The 17,834-nt window shown below is 37.4% G+C and overlaps 2 protein-coding genes across 3 annotated transcripts; one reads left to right on the forward strand and one right to left on the reverse strand.

The window, feature by feature from the left end:
• Positions 1-1,416: 1,416 nt before the first annotated feature.
• On the forward strand, positions 1,417-2,676 carry LOC149944026 (L-aminoadipate-semialdehyde dehydrogenase-phosphopantetheinyl transferase). 2 transcript variants are annotated; one of them, XM_090174736.1, is made up of 5 exons: positions 1,417-1,725; positions 1,788-2,013; positions 2,078-2,199; positions 2,267-2,476; positions 2,545-2,676. In XM_090174736.1, the coding sequence occupies exons 1-5, from the start codon at positions 1,570-1,572 to the stop codon at positions 2,674-2,676; spliced, it is 846 nt and encodes a 281-aa protein (XP_090030862.1). In that variant the 5' UTR covers positions 1,417-1,569. The 2 variants fall into 2 exon arrangements, with proteins under 2 accessions (XP_090030862.1, XP_090030863.1); XM_090174737.1 differs by having other exon boundaries at positions 1,593-1,725; positions 1,783-2,013.
• Positions 2,677-2,725: 49 nt separating this feature from the next.
• LOC149944027 (glutamate receptor 1-like) lies at positions 2,726-11,919 on the reverse strand. Its single transcript, XM_090174735.1, has 15 exons — positions 11,468-11,919; positions 10,297-10,437; positions 7,479-7,721; positions 7,159-7,403; positions 6,255-6,398; positions 6,030-6,191; positions 5,452-5,559; positions 5,283-5,390; positions 4,666-5,225; positions 4,423-4,591; positions 4,291-4,359; positions 3,787-4,028; positions 3,610-3,727; positions 3,258-3,392; positions 2,726-2,983 (listed from the first exon to the last, which is right to left on the reverse strand). The coding sequence occupies exons 1-15, from the start codon at positions 11,544-11,546 to the stop codon at positions 2,906-2,908; spliced, it is 2,601 nt and encodes an 866-aa protein (XP_090030861.1). The 5' UTR covers positions 11,547-11,919; the 3' UTR covers positions 2,726-2,905.
• Between the last annotated feature and the right edge of the window lie 5,915 nt (positions 11,920-17,834).

Raw genomic sequence — 17,834 nt, forward strand, 5'->3', positions numbered from 1 at the left:
CTTTATCCCCTCCCCTATTTACCAGCACCCTAGGCTATATAACTATATTAGGGTCTTTGTATGTAGAAATAAGCAATAAGGAAGGCAGTTAAGGGTAAAACTAAACACGCACCTGCACAGAAAAATGCCACTATAAAAAATGTATTATATGTATAGACCCCATGGAGAGCCGTCTAGCTAATAGGAGTAAAAACATAATTGCAGACGATAGTTTTTCAGAAAGAAATAATAAAGAAGAATAAGTTCCATCAATTGCTAAAAATAAATTCTATCCCGAAGAGTGAGGAGTCTATCGACTAGCCCAAAAAATCGCCCAATAGCCCAACGATAAATTTATCGTGAATGACTGTCGAAAGTAGCCCAATTGGGCTGGAAAACCGCCCAACTGGCAGCCCTGGCAAGGACAGTAGAGCAGCGGGACAAGTGTCGGCGGATGAAACCCTGGGGCCTAGCGGCTTGGGCAATGAAACGGTTGATGTGGGTGGACCACTCCAAGGTGTCTGTTAAGGACACTCCGAGATATTTTTGAGAGGAGACTGTGCGCAGGTCGAAGTACCACGTTTTTTTTCAAATTAAAACGGTTTAATTTAACCCTTGTCCATTTACTGTAATATTTTCACCGTTGGTGGCTTTCCATTGTTATATAGTGTTTAGTCCATGTTCACCTTGGACCATTTTAGCGTCTCTAGCAACCTAGGGCACGGTTTATAGAATTCTATAAACCGTGCCTAGGGTGATTTAGTATGCATTTGGGGCACGCATGATTAATTTATTAAAAGCATTTTCAATGTTTGTAATGATTCTGTAATTTTCAATCAAAAATAACTTAACAGAACTGTAAAGAATAAATAGATCGTACAAATGAAAATGAAAAATATATTATTGAAATAAACTAGTTGAATTTTTTAGTGCCCACCCGGGCCCCTTCTCTCCGCCCTCTTGCTCCGCCCGTCTGAAACCCAGCTGAAACCACCGGTGGAAACTGGAAAGGTTCGTTGCAATTGTGTTAAACCATGAATTAATTAATCAATCCACTAATTAATGATTGCATTAAAATGAAATGACAATAGTTCTTATTTTCAAAAATATAGTCATGAAGCGCAATTCATCAGAACTTTATGCGGGAAAGAAGAAAGGTGCTGGGTCCTACCCAATTTTTGAAGACTTAATACCAAGCCCAAAGTTAAAAGTTGAGAGTTTGTTGTATGAATTTATCATGTATTTCTGATGTTAAATATTAATAAATAATTTAATAAATAAAAACTAGAAGATTATAATTTATACAATTATGTGTTAACAGTATACTGAAAACCCCTGCTGAAATTACAGCTTTGCGTCGTCTGCACTAGTTTACGGCCAACTTATATCGGATATAATTATCGCTTAGATCGGCTCGCGTTGGCCGTGACTAGTCTAATTATGAATATGATCTGCGTAAATTTTTGCCGTGGTTTCTCGGTGGTTATAAGTGTTTTATATTTTTAGCGAAAATATTTTAGAATGTTAAATTTATATGTTGTATTATGTTTTTGGAATTCAAAATTAACAAAATCCTAGAAGTTATAAATAATGTCAACCATATCCCTTCCTGTACGTTGGGCCTTTGATGTAGCTAAATGGTGCCCAAAGAAAATTGAATGGGAATTAGCGATCAATGCAATACAGCCAGAAGAGAAGTGTAGAATAGAGAAATTTGTCTTTAAGGAAGACACGAAAGCATCTTTGGTATACATATTTTATTTATCTACATGTCAATTTATTTCATATACCGATAATATTTAGTTTAGGTAGGAAGATTGCTAATGAGGAAACTTTGCAATGAAGTCCTTGGTATTCCTTACAATCAAATTCTTCTTAAAAGGGATGAAAAAGAAAGACCTTTCCTATTAGAAAATCACAATTTGAAACACCAGTTGTACGATTTCAATGTTTCACATCAAGGGAATATTTGCGTTTTGGCAGCAGAACCATGTACGCCTGTGGGTATTGATGTTATGGATCATAACTATAAAGGTGCCTTATTTCAATACTTACCAAATATTTATCATCTTAAATTTTGGTACTATAATTTATAAAGGAAGGCAACCTCTACCTGATTTCTTTAATTTGATGCATAGAAAGTTTACAAACTTCGAATGGGATTATATTTGTGGCCCTGTTCCAGAAAAGGAGCAAGCTAAAAGATTTTACAGGACATGGGTAAAATTAATCTAGGGATGTTTTTTTATAATTTAAGTACTTCTAAACCTGAATTAAATTTTGACAGAGCCTTAAGGAGAGTTTCGTGAAAGCGGAGGGTAGTGGGCTATCTTTCAACTTACAACGGTTGAGTTTTAGATGTAACACTGCATCTCTGGTGACAACAAACATGGTATCTGATACCCAATTGTATATTGATCGTCAGTTAATGACAGACTGGTACTTTCAAGAAACATTATTAGATGATAATCATTGTGTAGCTGTAGCGTTGAAAAAAGTACTCTCATTTACAAATAATTGAAATTTTATCAGACTATTTGGTTTTACAATTAACATCTATTTCAGAAATATGAAGTTCAAAATCTCCCTCAGTTTAAGTGGCTTCAAATTGAAGATTTATTAGAAAACGCACAAATTCATTCGGAAATTGATAAAGAATCGTGGGAAAAGTTTAAAAATAAACCAGTAAAGGGATGACAATTGTTTTGATGTAATAATATAAAAAATGAGGGAATTTGTCTATAGCATTCCATTAAAAATGTTCTATTTAAAATACTAGAATGTATAAATATTTTACCGGTGTGGCTATATAAAACTGTTAGTTATGACGTTTCGTGGCTATCTTCGCAGACCTATTTTAGCACAACTTTGGTGTTTCATTCATAGAGAAAAATGTTTTAAAAAGTTCAGTCTTTTTTTTTTTCAATTACAAGGAGCTATGATGAACATCACGATCACCATTTAAATCACCTGAGTCACCTTTGGAAATCTGAGTTAAGGCCACCTTTGGAAGAAATATGATTTAGCTATTTAAGAAAGCAAGTTTCAAGGGGTCACAGATCTTTTTACACCCCAAGCTTTGCGAGATAGTAAGATTAACAGTACCCTGTTTGATCCTTTTTTTCCTCAAAGATGTTCGTGTGGATCTTATAAAATCGTTTTTGAACAAAACTACAAAACTGAATTGTAGGTGCTATCTACTTTGCCTCATTGCATTACGACCCCTTGATCATTGCCTGACTTCGCCTATACAATTCTACTTAGTCTATAATACTTACACTATGATGTCCTCTCCTGCGTCTCTTGATGCAGTATTCTATAGCAGTGATGAAAAGGGTTAAAACTACTCCGGTAATTAAGCAATAGAATAGCCCTCCAACATTTTTAAGCGTCATGGATGTGTGATATAAATCCTACAATAAAGATTTGGAGGTTAATAAGGTTATTAAAATTCTCAACACTCTGTAAGACCCAAAAGTTGCCCCACAAAAACCCCTTAATTTCTAAAGTACTATTGAACCTAAAACACATTTCTATCCAGTACTGTATATGAGCTACCATGAGCTTCTCATAGTTAAAATTCCTAGAAATGAATTATCATCAGCTATATTTCATCTCGAAATCGATTACCAAATAGCTTCTTTCTTGCTTCTTGAAACAAGGGCTTCCGGCAATCCACCATTTCGAGTATAGATTTTGTAATTCCCCAGTTTCCATCAGCTTAAGTAGAGCCCTATTGAATGGCTCCCTGTGAAGAACCATAATATGTTTATTACATTCATAGACAAATTTAAAAAAAATACCAACCTGTATGGCGAACCTTTAGGAAAACCAATTCCGTATCCTTTAGTGTCAAGATGTTGAGGAACAACGGTTACATCGCAATTTTTGTAGCTAACATATTCAGCCGTGGAAGACTCCATCAGGAAAGCGTATTGGCCACCACCATTTCGCACACGATCTAAACCCTCTTTATTACTTGTAGCCATGTACTCTGGATTATCGTTCAAAACTGAATTGAGCCGCTGGTAAATGACGGTGTTCGAATGCTTCCAAAAAGGTAAAACAACTAATTAAAAATTTGAAAACCAACGCAGAAGGTCAGGGAGCTGTTGGCTCGCGTGGCATGAAGGGCTTTCCACCACCGTCCTACGTAATTTAACCCCAGCCAACTGGGATAAATGCATTACAAGTCGCTATAGATGACTTGGGCCTAGGGTAAATGCCTAGCTGATGATTATTTTGAGCTGCGAGCGAGAATGCTAGCCCCTCCACCACCTTCCATCAAATTTATAATCAAGATCGACCTACCTTGAAGAAAGCTCTGGTCGAACCACCGTTGATACAACCTATTTCGGGAACTCCAGTTCTTACGGACTCCTGAAAGTGCAGACAGTGTTTCAACATTTTCAACACTATTATTATATCGCTTGAAAAAACTACCTCAATGATAGAATACGTCGTCTTGGAAGACAATGCCTTATAATTATTCCACGAACCACTGCCGAATAACTCAACCAACAACATAGAAACGAGTCCTCCAATGTAAAGCGTCGCGATGAAAATGACGAATAACCACCACACTGCCGTCAACAGCCGAGAAGAGATTGACCTTCGCGTAAAATTTAACGCGTTAACAAAACAGTAATTAACGTACATTCTACAATTCCATTAATGCGTAATTACTTGGGGTAAATGCCAGTGTTACGAAGAAGTAAGGATCCGAAGGCAAACCATAGACTGTCCATGATACCCAGGTGTCTTCTGATGCCAGTTCGGGAATCGATGTAGACCGTAGTCAGTTTGGTGACGAAAAAATACAAAACCCCAACGCCGATGAAGGAAACTAAAATGCAGCCCCAGACGTCCATAGTGAAGATGTAGAAGAAAAAGTAGGAAGACGCCGAAGGTCCGTGTTCGTTGCCTTCGCCGCCCGGTTTCTTAATCAGCATGCTGATTCCAACCGTGATGAATGGAATACTAAAGTCGATAGCTTCTTGGCGCGATGACGTAATGGTCAGGTCGGCCAAAGCAATATCCGCTTGGTGGCTGATTAACTCGCCAACCATTCCGTTCCATTTTCCAGTGGTGTCCCTACTGCCGTATCGGCCATCGGGTACTTGCGCGATTTCGTATTGTATACCGAGGTCATTGGCGATCAAGTCAATCATATCTTTATTGTAGCCTTCGAATCTATCGTTTCCCGTTGCTTGACTATCGCCAGTTAGCATCATATAAGGGCTTGTCTGGAAATAATCGTAAGTAAGAAATCCACTGAAAACGAGCCTTACAATGTTAAGTACCAATGAAGCTGTGACGATTACGGTTTTCTTTTCGGACAAGAAATTCTTCTCCATAGCGTAGGCCGGATTATTTACAATCAAACCTTTTTGCTTGGTCCATGTAAATGCCTGAATATATAGGGGGAAAAATTCACAAAAGTGTACGTGGTAATAAAACATACGAAATTACATCGACTGGTTCGGTGGGAGTAGATTCCGAGATGTAAATGGTCATTCCTCTTCTCTGTCCAATTTCGTCTAGCTGAATGGGACCCGTAAGTCCAGTTTGAACGAAGGTCTATTATTGTAAAGTAACTCGTTGTAATTGTTGAAGTAAAATAATTAGCTTTACAAAGAGCCACCTAGCGGCCAATCAAATTAGTTCATTAGCTGTTGAATTTTGGTCTCTAAGCAGAGGATTTGCCATTTTAAAACACAAATCGTGTGCTTAGCAAAGTAAAATCCAGCAACTATAATTGAACTTCTGATGTCAGGGGCTTCTTTGTTATAAGAAAAAGCTAATTCATATTCAAAAAGGACTTGATGAGACGATGAGTTTATAATATATTTCATTTACGTGAGAAGTCTCCACCTAGGATTTTAAATCGAAAAATGTAATAGACTTAGGAAATCAGTGTATATGATCACAATTTTTAGTTTCGAAACGTCTTTTGAAAAATCAACAGGAACCTGCGAAGTTACACCTTTCACGTGGATATGAATACTTTTCTCGTAAGAAATGTATTATAGACTTCTGATGGGACCTACATCGGTAATGAACTGCTTGACCAAAGGCCCGTTGGCGAATTTCGATGAGGTGTTGTTGTAGTACTTCGGTAATGGGACAAGGGCTTCTCGTTTATTTTGCAGAAGTCGTGAAAAACCTTCGTCCAGAAGATCGGCCGTGTCGTAAGCCAAAAGGGCTTTGGTCTATACGTACGTAAAATAATTTTAGACAAGATTGATTAAATTAAAAGAGTTAAACATAATTACTTTTGAGTCTTCCTTAGATGACGTTGATCTAGTTTCGGCCAGCCTCTGCTCGACAATGGGCGATTTAGGATTATAAGCACCCAGCACGGTTATATTTAACTTTCTGGATTCTCGGACGCTTTTCGATAAGAAGTCGTGGTCAACCTGCGGGACAAAGAAAACTCTAGAATTCTCGCCAACTTTAAATTAAGAATGCAGTTATTTATGTATAAGGATAATTATTATTTTGAGACGATTTTTAACATACCAGTCTGACGATATGCTCATGCTCTTAAAAGTCAATTGAATAAGTCAGTTATCTTTTTGGTTCCCTAATACTGCCGTCTTCCAACGTGATTGGAACGCACGCTGGTGACGTTTTTTCAACCCCCTCGTTACGGAGGATAAATAGACCATGGTGCCCGTCTCAACATAATCATTATCCCTAAGTTTAAGGGACTTTCAAGAGAGCTGTGAGGGGTTGGAAGTCGATTCAAAAAACTTCATTGAAACGTCATCAGTGTGTAGCTCTGTAAATGCGAAGAATGGCGACCGAATGACTTAAATGGACTTCAAACTCCCGCCCCCCCCCCCCGCTCTCCCTTGAAAGTCCCTTTAAGTATAAACAGGAATCTATATATGTATACACTTGGAATGCCTAAAAGTTCATTGGCACCGTGCTGTGATAATTCTTCTGGAGTAACAGGCGAAACTCAATCTAGTACGTAGAATGTTAGACGTTTGCTTGCGCATTTTTTCAAAATCATTGTATAGCTGCAATCGTAACTGTAAACCACGCCCAATTCTATGATTATTATAAGAACCACCATAGTCTTCCTTAGACATTCCAAGTGTTTATATAATTTCCTGGTATAAATAAATACATTCTTGTTTAAAAATAGACTCGGAGAAAACGAAGATATACCGGATCAAAAACCAAAAAATGAAAGTTCTTCTTGCTGCTAGAAGGCGAACGAGCGTGCGAAACGAGTACCTGAGCCGCCCAACTGGGTTTCACATCGAGAAGCACATTGATGATAGTATTCGGATTATCATTCTCAACCTTGTGCAACAGACCAACAGCAAACTCCGGTTTTTCTAGCTTACGTTTCTCCAAAATGTTCAATTTCAACGCGCCCGATCCAATATTTAGCAGATGTTGCAGTCTTCCTAAATATTTTTAAACAACGCGATAGTAAGTACGAGGCCCATTTGAACAGAGAAATCATGTAATTGGAGACTTACCATCGTCTTTGTCATAAAAGTAAACAACGTCAGACCATCGATAGAATCTCATGACGTCCAAGACGGCCCTTAGGTTGTTGGGCCCTACGTTGATCAACATTCTCGTGGCCTGTTCGGCCGAATTGTCCGAAAGACTTATTAGAGGTACTTGGACGTTGTTGGACAAGGCCACCAGGGCTGTGAAACCATCCCGGGTGGACGGGACGACGATAGCCAGAACATCTTTTTGCAACAATCTGGTAGCTAAACGAGTTGGAATACGCGTTAATGTTCAAACATAGTGTTTTCTTTCTCGTGTACCCTTCTTAAAATAAAGTATGGAGTGCCTAAATGTTGTTCTATCCCTTTAGCCCCGTACAACAGCGATACCAAAAGATTGAAGGCGGGTAAAAATAAAAAAAATACATCTACCCCTGTCTAACGTAAATAAAGCCTTTTTTTCCACGGGGTAGTAAATTCTTCATCGCCCTCGAAACATTCTATTTTGAGTGTTCTTCAGGTTCTAAGGTTCACGACTTTCTCGAACCCCAACTATACGAATCGTGACAAAACAAGAAGGCTCCGCGAAGCGAATGGAAATCCGACCTAAAAAAGCACCGAGATAATATAAATCACGAAATGAGCTTTCATGTTTTAAGGATAACCATCACGAAACACGTAAACAAATTCCCTAATCTAGCCAACTGCAAAATTAAACAATTAGGTCTAATAATTTCGGTACTAGCTTCTCTAATCACGAAAACAGCTATGGGAAATAAATTGATGGTACAGGAAGTAAGATATGAAATGGAAGATAGACAGAATCGAGTATAACAGAGCGACGTAAGCATTTTCGACAGCATCTTGTGTCGAAGTAATTTAGGCGTAGCTTATTATTAACAACGCGAAAGTTAATATAATAAGGCGGCGTCGGTGAAATCCGCGCTATTTCAATTTCTAGCAACTTCAAAGAGAGCTTCCCAGTGGATTAAATTTATTAGGTTGAGTGGCGCAACGCTAACTAGCGTATCTAATTTCCCCAGAATCCCCCTCTAGAAGCATTTAACTCGTAACTTCCTTCGGCCTCATCTCAATGCCGAAAAAATAGAAAGCTAACTTGGTGGTTGAGCTGAGCCCCTCTCGGCGGATGTTATCGTATGTGGGCCCAGCGAAACGCCTACGTACGGAATAATCGAGTCGAGATTTCGCTGCAGGAACTTTAAAAGAACTATTTTGGAAGAGATTGAGACGCTTCGGATGTTAGATAAACAACGCCCGTCTTTCAAGCGACTTTTACAATTCAATATTTCATGTGGCGGGAAAGCTAAGGGTTCGAATTTGAAGGACCTCGTTAGGTCCAGAATCGCCCTGGAACGTAGCCAGTTTCAATAGGGTTAAGGGTATAGAATTACACGGTACTTGAACTTGACAGGGTGGTTACGGGACCCAAAAGATACGGTAACACGGAAAGGTCGATTTTGTGGCTATTAATATAATATAATATAATACATTAAATTAAATTAAATTAAATTAGAATCACTATCATTAATCATTACACAATCGGTAGAGGCTGACATCTAGAAGCAACAAACACAAGGAGAACGCAGCCAGCCTTTAAACACGCTAACGCAGTGTTGTGTACAAATGTCATTAGACGAGCCTTTACGCTGAACGTTTTACGAAAAGGGGGAAGACAATTTCCGAATTTCCCCCTTCCGACGGCAGCAGACGCTAAAGCGTCTAACCAATGAAAATTGTACACAAGAAAATGCACGGCTTTTGACGGGTTGCGCTCTCCTTGTGTGGGGTGCTGTGTTTGTTGCTCCTAGCTGACATAATCTATAATTAAATCGAAATTTACTAAACGAAAGTGATGGTCAAAACAACTAATACCATTGACCCCCGCTGACCTCTATATTTGATCTTTGGGGCTCTCCGAAGAACTGGTCTTTGTGAAGAACATAGATTTAAATCTTACGTCGTTGACTTTTCCTATTGGACTTATATTTGTGAAGCGACGCGCGCAGTTTGACGCAACGCCTGGTTGAACCTTTTGATAAAACAAGCGAACCCTTGTACCCCCTAACAGCCTCTAGCTGTAAAAGCACACACTTATATTGTCTTTTGGTAATTTTAGCTTATTACGGCGATTCCAAAACACTTCAGTCTGCTATTAGACCTGTTAAAACTGTCTGAGCCGTACAGTTGGCCTGCCAAAAGCCCACGCTATGCAGATTTCGTTTTTGTTATGACCAAAATATGCGAACAAATAAAAAATATATTACTTTAAAATTTATAAATCTCTTAAAAGTTTCTAGAATAAACATAAAGATATCCAATATCTAAATATCTAACGCCTTAAAAGAAAACTGTTGATGACATAAGCATTAAGCAAGGGTAAAAGTAAAATAGAACCATTTTAGGAATAAACAGGTTTCAACTATAACATTTCATCCGTTTTAAAAGCTTATACACACATAAACGTCAAACTAGTTTTAACTCCCTCAATAAAGGGTTTATTCGCATTATCGATGAAAAAATTCGTAACGATTTTACGAAACCGTGTACTAACGCCCACCCATAGAGAACCAAATCAATGTTAAGATTTCTTAAGTTCCATGAACTTTGAATAGAGTATAGGATAGTTCGACTAATCTCCAATAAGATCTTTTTTATAAATAAAATCTTAACCAGTAAACAACTTGATAGTGCGAACAAAAACCAAATTGAAATTTTTTGTTTCGAAATTTTTTTGAAGTAGTTAACATTGAGGCACCCACACTACTTTTGCCTAAATAACAAAACCGCGAAGAATAAATGTAAAAAGTTTCATTCTTACCAGCTAAGATCACCTGATAATGCTCAGAGCCGTTTACTCTCTCCGTGATCAACTCGTACGTTGGGTCGTGACCCGTTAACGCGTTTAAAGCTTCTTGGAACGACCTTTGCGTCAAGTCATCCTCAAAGTCATGAATCATACCTATAATTGGTATAGAAAAAAGTACTTTTATGATGTATATAGAGCACCTTTGTAAGCGCTATTTGTGAGTGGCAGAGGTACATTTATGCAAAAGCACGTTTTAGCATTTTTTCCGTAGGTGATATGAATGCATTCGAAGTATTAAGTAACTTAATATCAAAGGTACGTATGTACCAAAATTGACGAATTTATAAATTCAGTCGGAGGCCCGACACATTGCTGTCTCAAAAAAAAATGCATCGGATAATTTCATTACGTTTTTTCAAGCATCACGGGTAATTACCATTACAGGGGGTACTGCACGATACGATACAATGGTTTCGTCTATTAGGATTATTAATATACATAAAATACGCGTTAAAAGTGAATTTAAAGGTAAATTTGTCCTTGACAACGTTTTTGACAAAACATATGTGTTTTTATACACGGTATAGCTTGTCACATACGGAAGGTAATATATAACAAATTTGATTGGGTTCGATTTTATTGTCTATTTTGTATTTAATATAAGTATGTTAATTAACTACTATTTCAAATTCTTTGAAACTATAGGAAAATGATTCGTCTAAAAAAACTGAATTAATTTGAACAATTTTTGATGGAACTATATTTCAACCTTCTGTTTATATTACCATATTTTTTTCTAAATATTTTAGATTATTAAAGAAAAATTTAAATTATCCGCGATCAGATTATAATCGAAATATTCAAATTAAATTCCAACACTTTGGTTTAAACTATTCTACTTTCTGAGTACATTATAATAATAATAATCAGCTAGGCTAATACCCAAGGCACCACCCTAGGCTTTAATTCAGGTGGCCAGGTTAAATTGCGTAGGAGGATTGTGACCAGTCCTTCGTGTCATTAGATGCTATCAGATCATTAATGACCATTTAAAATTGCAAAAAGTCTTGATGATGGCGTTAACAGAAACTGGCCGTCAATTGTTCAATGTTTCGATATATCAAATAAGAATTACTTACGAAATATTTTCGTGTGATTATACTTATTTTAATAGCAAACTTACCAATGGGGATTTTAGTCTCGGCAAAAACAGCGCAGGCACAACCAAGAAGAAACGCGTAAACACTAATTTGGAAAGTCATATTTTTAAAGCGCGCTAACAGTAAAATGTCAGTTCCAAATAACAATAATAACGTCTTTATCTAAAATCTCTTTGGCAGAGCGCGAGGTAAGTTCCTCGCCCCGTTCAAGCCGGCAAAAACTAAAGCCGAACTTCCACTGCACGGCCGAAAAAACTTTGAGAGAGAGAGGAGCAATTTCGAAGTGGGATGCGACCCAACCGAAGCTTTAAATGTTGGCTGATTCGAAAGGACGCTGCTAGCAACAAGAGCCGGCGCAACGAACAAGTTAAAGGCTTGTCGGAGACAAAGAGAACGCGAGCCTCGCAAATCTGTTACGCTCGGATATAGTTTAACTTTTTATTTTTCTACTACATCAAACATCGCTCAGCGTTATCGCGTTTAATTCCCAGACAGAGACGGAAGATCTTTATAGTAACTCGATCGGTGTTTATCAGATATGTTTGTTCGGTTGTAACTTATACAATTCGGGGAATTAAAAACGAAAATATTTTTCGATCATTTAAAGTTTTTCTTTACGTAAGACACTAGGAACAATCTCTCGCGATTGAAATTAGTTTCACGTCCGAGCAATTTTATAACTGATTAATTTTGACCTTCGAGTGATTAATTTGCTTGTTTTCGGGGTGGTTTGACGCGAGCACCACACGAGGTACGCGCGTCACAGATTGTTTTGGTTTTGGTTCACTCGATTGTACTTAAAATTATATTTCTTCAGATTCTTGTTTTGAAGAAAGTTTAGGCAAATAATGCCAAATATCACTCTTATTTATTTATTTTTAATTTAGTTTATTACTCGAAGATCTATTTGATCCGAGTTTCGCGTTGCTCGAAGACCTATCGGTACGAGTTATTAGTAAGTTTTTAATTTTCTTCAAATTTGTTTAGGATTTAGCTATATTATCCCTTTTAATTATGTACTTATCTACTTTTTCGTGTATTTTATCATCCTACTCTTATAGTAGACTGCTAGGACCCCGTAATTATGGGGCCCAAAACAAGGGCTTACCACATTTTGAGGAAAAAAATAATTAGCCAGGCTAAGCCACTGATATCATTCAACAGATACATATTTCCATATAAGCTATTTTTCAATCTATCCAACTTTTCGATTATCCAACCACGCCCATATTTTGGGCGCCATCTGGTGGTTAGTGTCTCGTCTGAGAGACTAGTACGTCAAAAGCTACCCAAAAAGAAATTACGTCACGGAGAGAGTGCTAAGGCGTCGGAAGCAAAATTGGGTGATATCGCGAGAGCTTTAGTCCCAAACTCGTTTTACAAAGAAAAATAACGCGCAGAAATTATAAATTGTATCTGGCAAGAATAAATAATATTTTCTTCGGGAGAATGGCGTAGTTGAGATGATTTTTAGCGTCGTTCCTGCAATCCCTCTCACCCTTTTTGTTCCGGTGGAAAATTCGACCAAGATGGCTGTAGATCGTCTCAACCTAGGAGCAACAAACACAAGGAGAATGCAGCTAGCCTTTTAAACACGCTAACGCAGTGTTGTGTACATCTTTCATTGGACGAGCCTTTACGCTGAACGTTTTACAGGCGGGGGAGAAGACAATTTCCGAATTTTCCCCTTCCGACGGCAGCAGGCGCTAAAGCTTCTAACTAATGAAAAATGTACACAAGAAAATGCACGACTTTTGACGTATTGCATTCTCCTTGTGTGGGGTGCTGTGTTTGTTGCTCCTAGGTCTCAACATATTCTTTATCCCTAATTATAAATAAATACTTTCTTGATCAAAATGTAGAAAACCGTTTGGTTGTTATTAGCCTAAACAACTATCCTGAGTCATAGATTACTCAAGATTATTTACAATGAGGATGTAATGTAATTAACATATGGAATGCCACAATGCCCGTATGAAAAGGGGGGAAGGAATTTTAAAAGGATAATTAGTTTTAATTCCGCAGAGGAGCTGCTGGCGTTAATGGGATGTGGAAGAATTTTTAATGATATACCGTTCGACTTGTAATACCGGAGGTAGGGCTCCGAATGTAGGCTATGATGCCACGCCTTCGAATAATAGTGATTTAATGTGCTTTTCCGCGTATGGGTGGCCAAATATTATCATTAAATTAAAAGATGAATTAATTACTGTAGATTGTATGATAAAATTCAATGAGTGTGGTATGTTCCTAGTATTTAATAATACGCGTTTCTAGTATTTAATACTACGCGTTTCTAGTATTTAATACTACGCGTTTCTAGTATTTACTACTACGCGTTTCTAGTATTTAATATTACGCGTTTCTAGTATTTAATATTACGGGTTTCTAGTATTTAATACTACGCGTTTCTAGTATTTAATACTACGCGTTTCTAGTATTTAATACTACGCGTTTCTAGTATTTAATACTACGCGTTTCTAGTATTTAATACTACGCGTTTCTAGTATTTACTACTACGCGTTTCTAGTATTTACTATTACGCGTTTCTAGTGTTTACTACTACGCGTTTCTAGTGTTTACTACTTAGCGTTTCTAGTATTTAATACTACGCGTTTCTGGTATTTACTACTACGCGTTTCTAGTATTTAATACTACGCGTTTCTAGTATTTAATACTACGAGTTTCTAGTATTTAATACTACGCGTTTCTAGTATTTAATACTACGCGTTTCTAGTATTTAATACTACGCGTTTCTAGTATTTAATACTACGAGTTTCTAGTATTTAATACTACGCGTTTCTAGTATTTAATACTACGAGTTTCTAGTATTTAATACTACGCGTTTCTAGTATTTAATACTACGAGTTTCTAGTATTTATTCGCGTATAATATCGCTACCATGTTTTTAGTTGTCATCTCTTAAAATTGAAAGTAAAGCTAACCTGATATTTAAAGCTTATACAAGAGGAGTCGTATACTTAACACACCCTTTTAGGTGGGATTTTGTTTAGAGTCAAGTATTAATATTAAGGAAATAGCGAGAGTGGTTTAGTTCCGCGAATAGTTGCATTTATTCTTGTACTGAGAAAGGAAAAAAGTTAAAGGTGAGGACCGAAGCGCCATCTATTACCCAACTAATAAACTATCATATGTTTTATGGTCTTCTTTAACAAAATATAACACTAAAAAATAGTCAATCATCTTTTGAATTTTATACTAAGCAATTTTTATTTAAATTGCACAAATTAATTAAGCTTGCATCAATTACTGTAAAAATGCTCATAAAGACGTAGTGCGCGTCTCATCGGAGATACAATTTGGGATTTTGGGCGGCAAATTTGAAAGAAGTAAATTATATCGAAAACGTGTTTAATAATATCAGAAGAACAGAGTCAATAAACGTATCCAATATAGATATATGTTATTTGCTGGTTTTTGAAATTCGTTTAGACAATACATCACATAATGAATTTGTAAGACTCTTAAATGGTTTATAAATAAGTAAATGCAGTATGTTTCAAAAGTGTATGCAAAAATTTTAAGGAGTTGTAAGGGATGAGTTGAGAAGTATGCCTGTTGTTTTCCCGTTTTCCTACGGTGAGTGAAAAGAGCGCCATAGAGCTTCAAAGTGTGGCCTACTAGCCCCTGGAAGTAGGCTCCAACAAGCGCAAAACCAAGCAGCAGGGACTTTAAATACTGTTTAAGTCTACTTTTTTACGCTGGTTACCTCGATATGTTTACAAAGTCCTTTTTTACCTATCACACGAACCGAAACCTTAATGTTCGCATTTCTCTGCTGCTTGGTTTGCACTTTTTTTCAGCCTACTTCCAGGGGCTAGTAGGTCGCACTTTGAAGCGCTCTGGCGCTCTTTTAACTCATCGTAGGAAAATTAGGGAAAACAGGCATACTTCTCAACTGACCCCCTACAACTCCTTAAAGTTTTGCATAAAATTTTGAAACATCCTGTATAACTTCGGATTGTAATTTTTGATACTTTTGATTTTTTATTCTGCTTGCACGAGCTAAAACATTGTAGAGAGAACGTGTAAAAATGTTGACTATACAAAACAAACCTAGTCTACATTGGATCTCATTTTATTATAAATCGTTTGACCTTTGAACATCAATATGCATTTGTAACTAGAAAGAAGGTTATAAAAGTTACCAATGTTCGATTTAAAGAAAATAAGCCTAATCGATGTCCATTTGTATGTACAAATAACAAACTGAACGGTCATCGATGTCCATTTTCATTAACAAGAAGTCAATTAATTGATCATCGATGTCCATTTGCATTTACAAGAAACCAATGAATGTTCATTTAATAGCCAATTGACGCTCTCCTTTCCCGATTGCAAGAAACAAGCTTATAATGACCGTCAATGCTCTTTTGTATTTACAAGAAACAATCTTAATGGATACATTTTTCGGTGAGCAAAAAATAAGATTATAATGTCCATCGATGTCCCGTTTTCGATTTGCAAGAAACAAACTTAAAGGCCGAAATCAGAGAATCAATTTTCTCGTGCGTTAATTTTGACAGCGTGGACAGCTTGACCGTTTTTTAATAGAAAATACATAATTAGAATCAATATCCAGTATTGTCCGAGTGGTCATTTAAGCTGTCAGAGCTGTCAATCAAGTTGTCAAAATATAAAGTGCAGGATGAAAGGGGTGGAAATTGTCTCAGTTCTCGGTCTTTAATGGCCATCGATGTCCTTTTCCAATTGCTAGTAACATTTTAATTGCCTATACAATGTTCCTTTTTTCCAATTTACAAGAAACAAACTTCATGGTCATTGATGTCCATTTGCATTAACAAGAAACAAACTTCATGGTCATTGATGTCCATTTGCATTTACAAGAAACAAACTTCATGGTCATTGATGTCCATTTGCATTTACAAGAAACAAACTTCATGGTCATTGATGTCCATTTGCATTTACAAGAAACAAACTTCATGGTCATTGATGTCCATTGGCATTTACAAGAAACCAACTTCATGGTCATTGATGTCCATTGGCATTTACAAGAAACCAACTTCATGGTCATTGATGCCCATTTGCATTTACAAGAAACAAATTGAATAACCACCGATGTCCATTTGCATTTACAAGAAACAAATTGAATAACCACCGATGTCCATTTGCATTTACAAGAAACAAATTGAATAACCACCGATGTCCATTTGCATTTACAAGAAACAAATTGAATAACCACCGATGTCCATATGCATTTACAAGAAACAAATTGAATGACCATAAATGTCTCATTTCGATGGAAAGTAACATGTTTAATTGGTAATAACGTCCCTTTTTCTATTTTCAAGAAACAAACTTAATGGTCATTAATGTCCATTGGCATTTACAAGAAACAAATTGAATGGACATCGATGTCCCTTTTCAATTTCAAGTAACAAATGTTCAATTCGTAACAATGACCTTTTTTCAATTTACAAGAAACATGCTTTTAACGGCCAGCGATGTTCATTTGCATTTACAAAAAACCAACTAAAATATTGGGAGCTGATGACTGAGCATCCATAATTAGAAGTGGGTGACCCAGAAGCAATTAGTTCTTCGTTAACTTTCATTGTTTATTTTGCCGTCATTATAAGAAGTGGGTCTAGCACCGATATTTCCGAAAATAAACCCTTGGACGAGACTGCGGGATGATCACGGGTAAAGAGAGCGAGCGAAGTTGGCCGTTCCCTCTCCTTCTGTTTTGATAGCAGCAGCGTCCCAGTTTGTCTGCATCGAATGAAGGTGAATGAAGACTCTAATGACGCATTTAGGGCCAGGTGACGAAGGTAGCCGTCAGAGGACGCCCCCTCATAAGTCTCTCTTCGAACCAATAGATTATCGCCTTCCCTTCATTCCGGCGGGATACTAAGTTGGTCACGTGGCCCCGCACGTGCGCCCGACCGTCCCTCCCTCCCTCCTTATTCCCCAATTTGTTTGCGCGAGAAAAATTAACTAACATAAACAAAAGGAGCCCGGAACGTTTACAATCGCCTAACAACACGGAAACATTACGGCTCCAGTTGGATATTTCCCTATTACGAAATATATTCTTAAGCCTTGGACATCGCGTACCTCTACTAGAAATGCGATTCTAATTTCGCGTCTTCCGCCGAGCTAAAAGTGGCGCTGTAGTCGCCGAAAGCCCCGAAAACGATAATTTTTATGAGAAACGGGCTAGAATCCCCAACACCGGCCTGTCAATTCCAATAATGTTTGAGGCTAAGCAGGGAGCTGCGCGCGCTTTCGCCCGGGTCCAAATATATGAAACGCAGCCGAGGCTTAACGCCCGGGCCTAGGACGCAAAACGGGCTTTTCGTAAACGGTAAAAACACAATTTCGCTGAGTATGTCGCCGGTCGGCCCC

The sequence above is a fragment of the Leiobunum rupestre genome, chromosome 5 (assembly GCF_980474605.1).
Source record: "Leiobunum rupestre chromosome 5, qqLeiRupe1.1.hap1, whole genome shotgun sequence".
In the NCBI taxonomy this organism is placed as follows: Eukaryota; Metazoa; Arthropoda; class Arachnida; order Opiliones; family Sclerosomatidae; genus Leiobunum; species Leiobunum rupestre.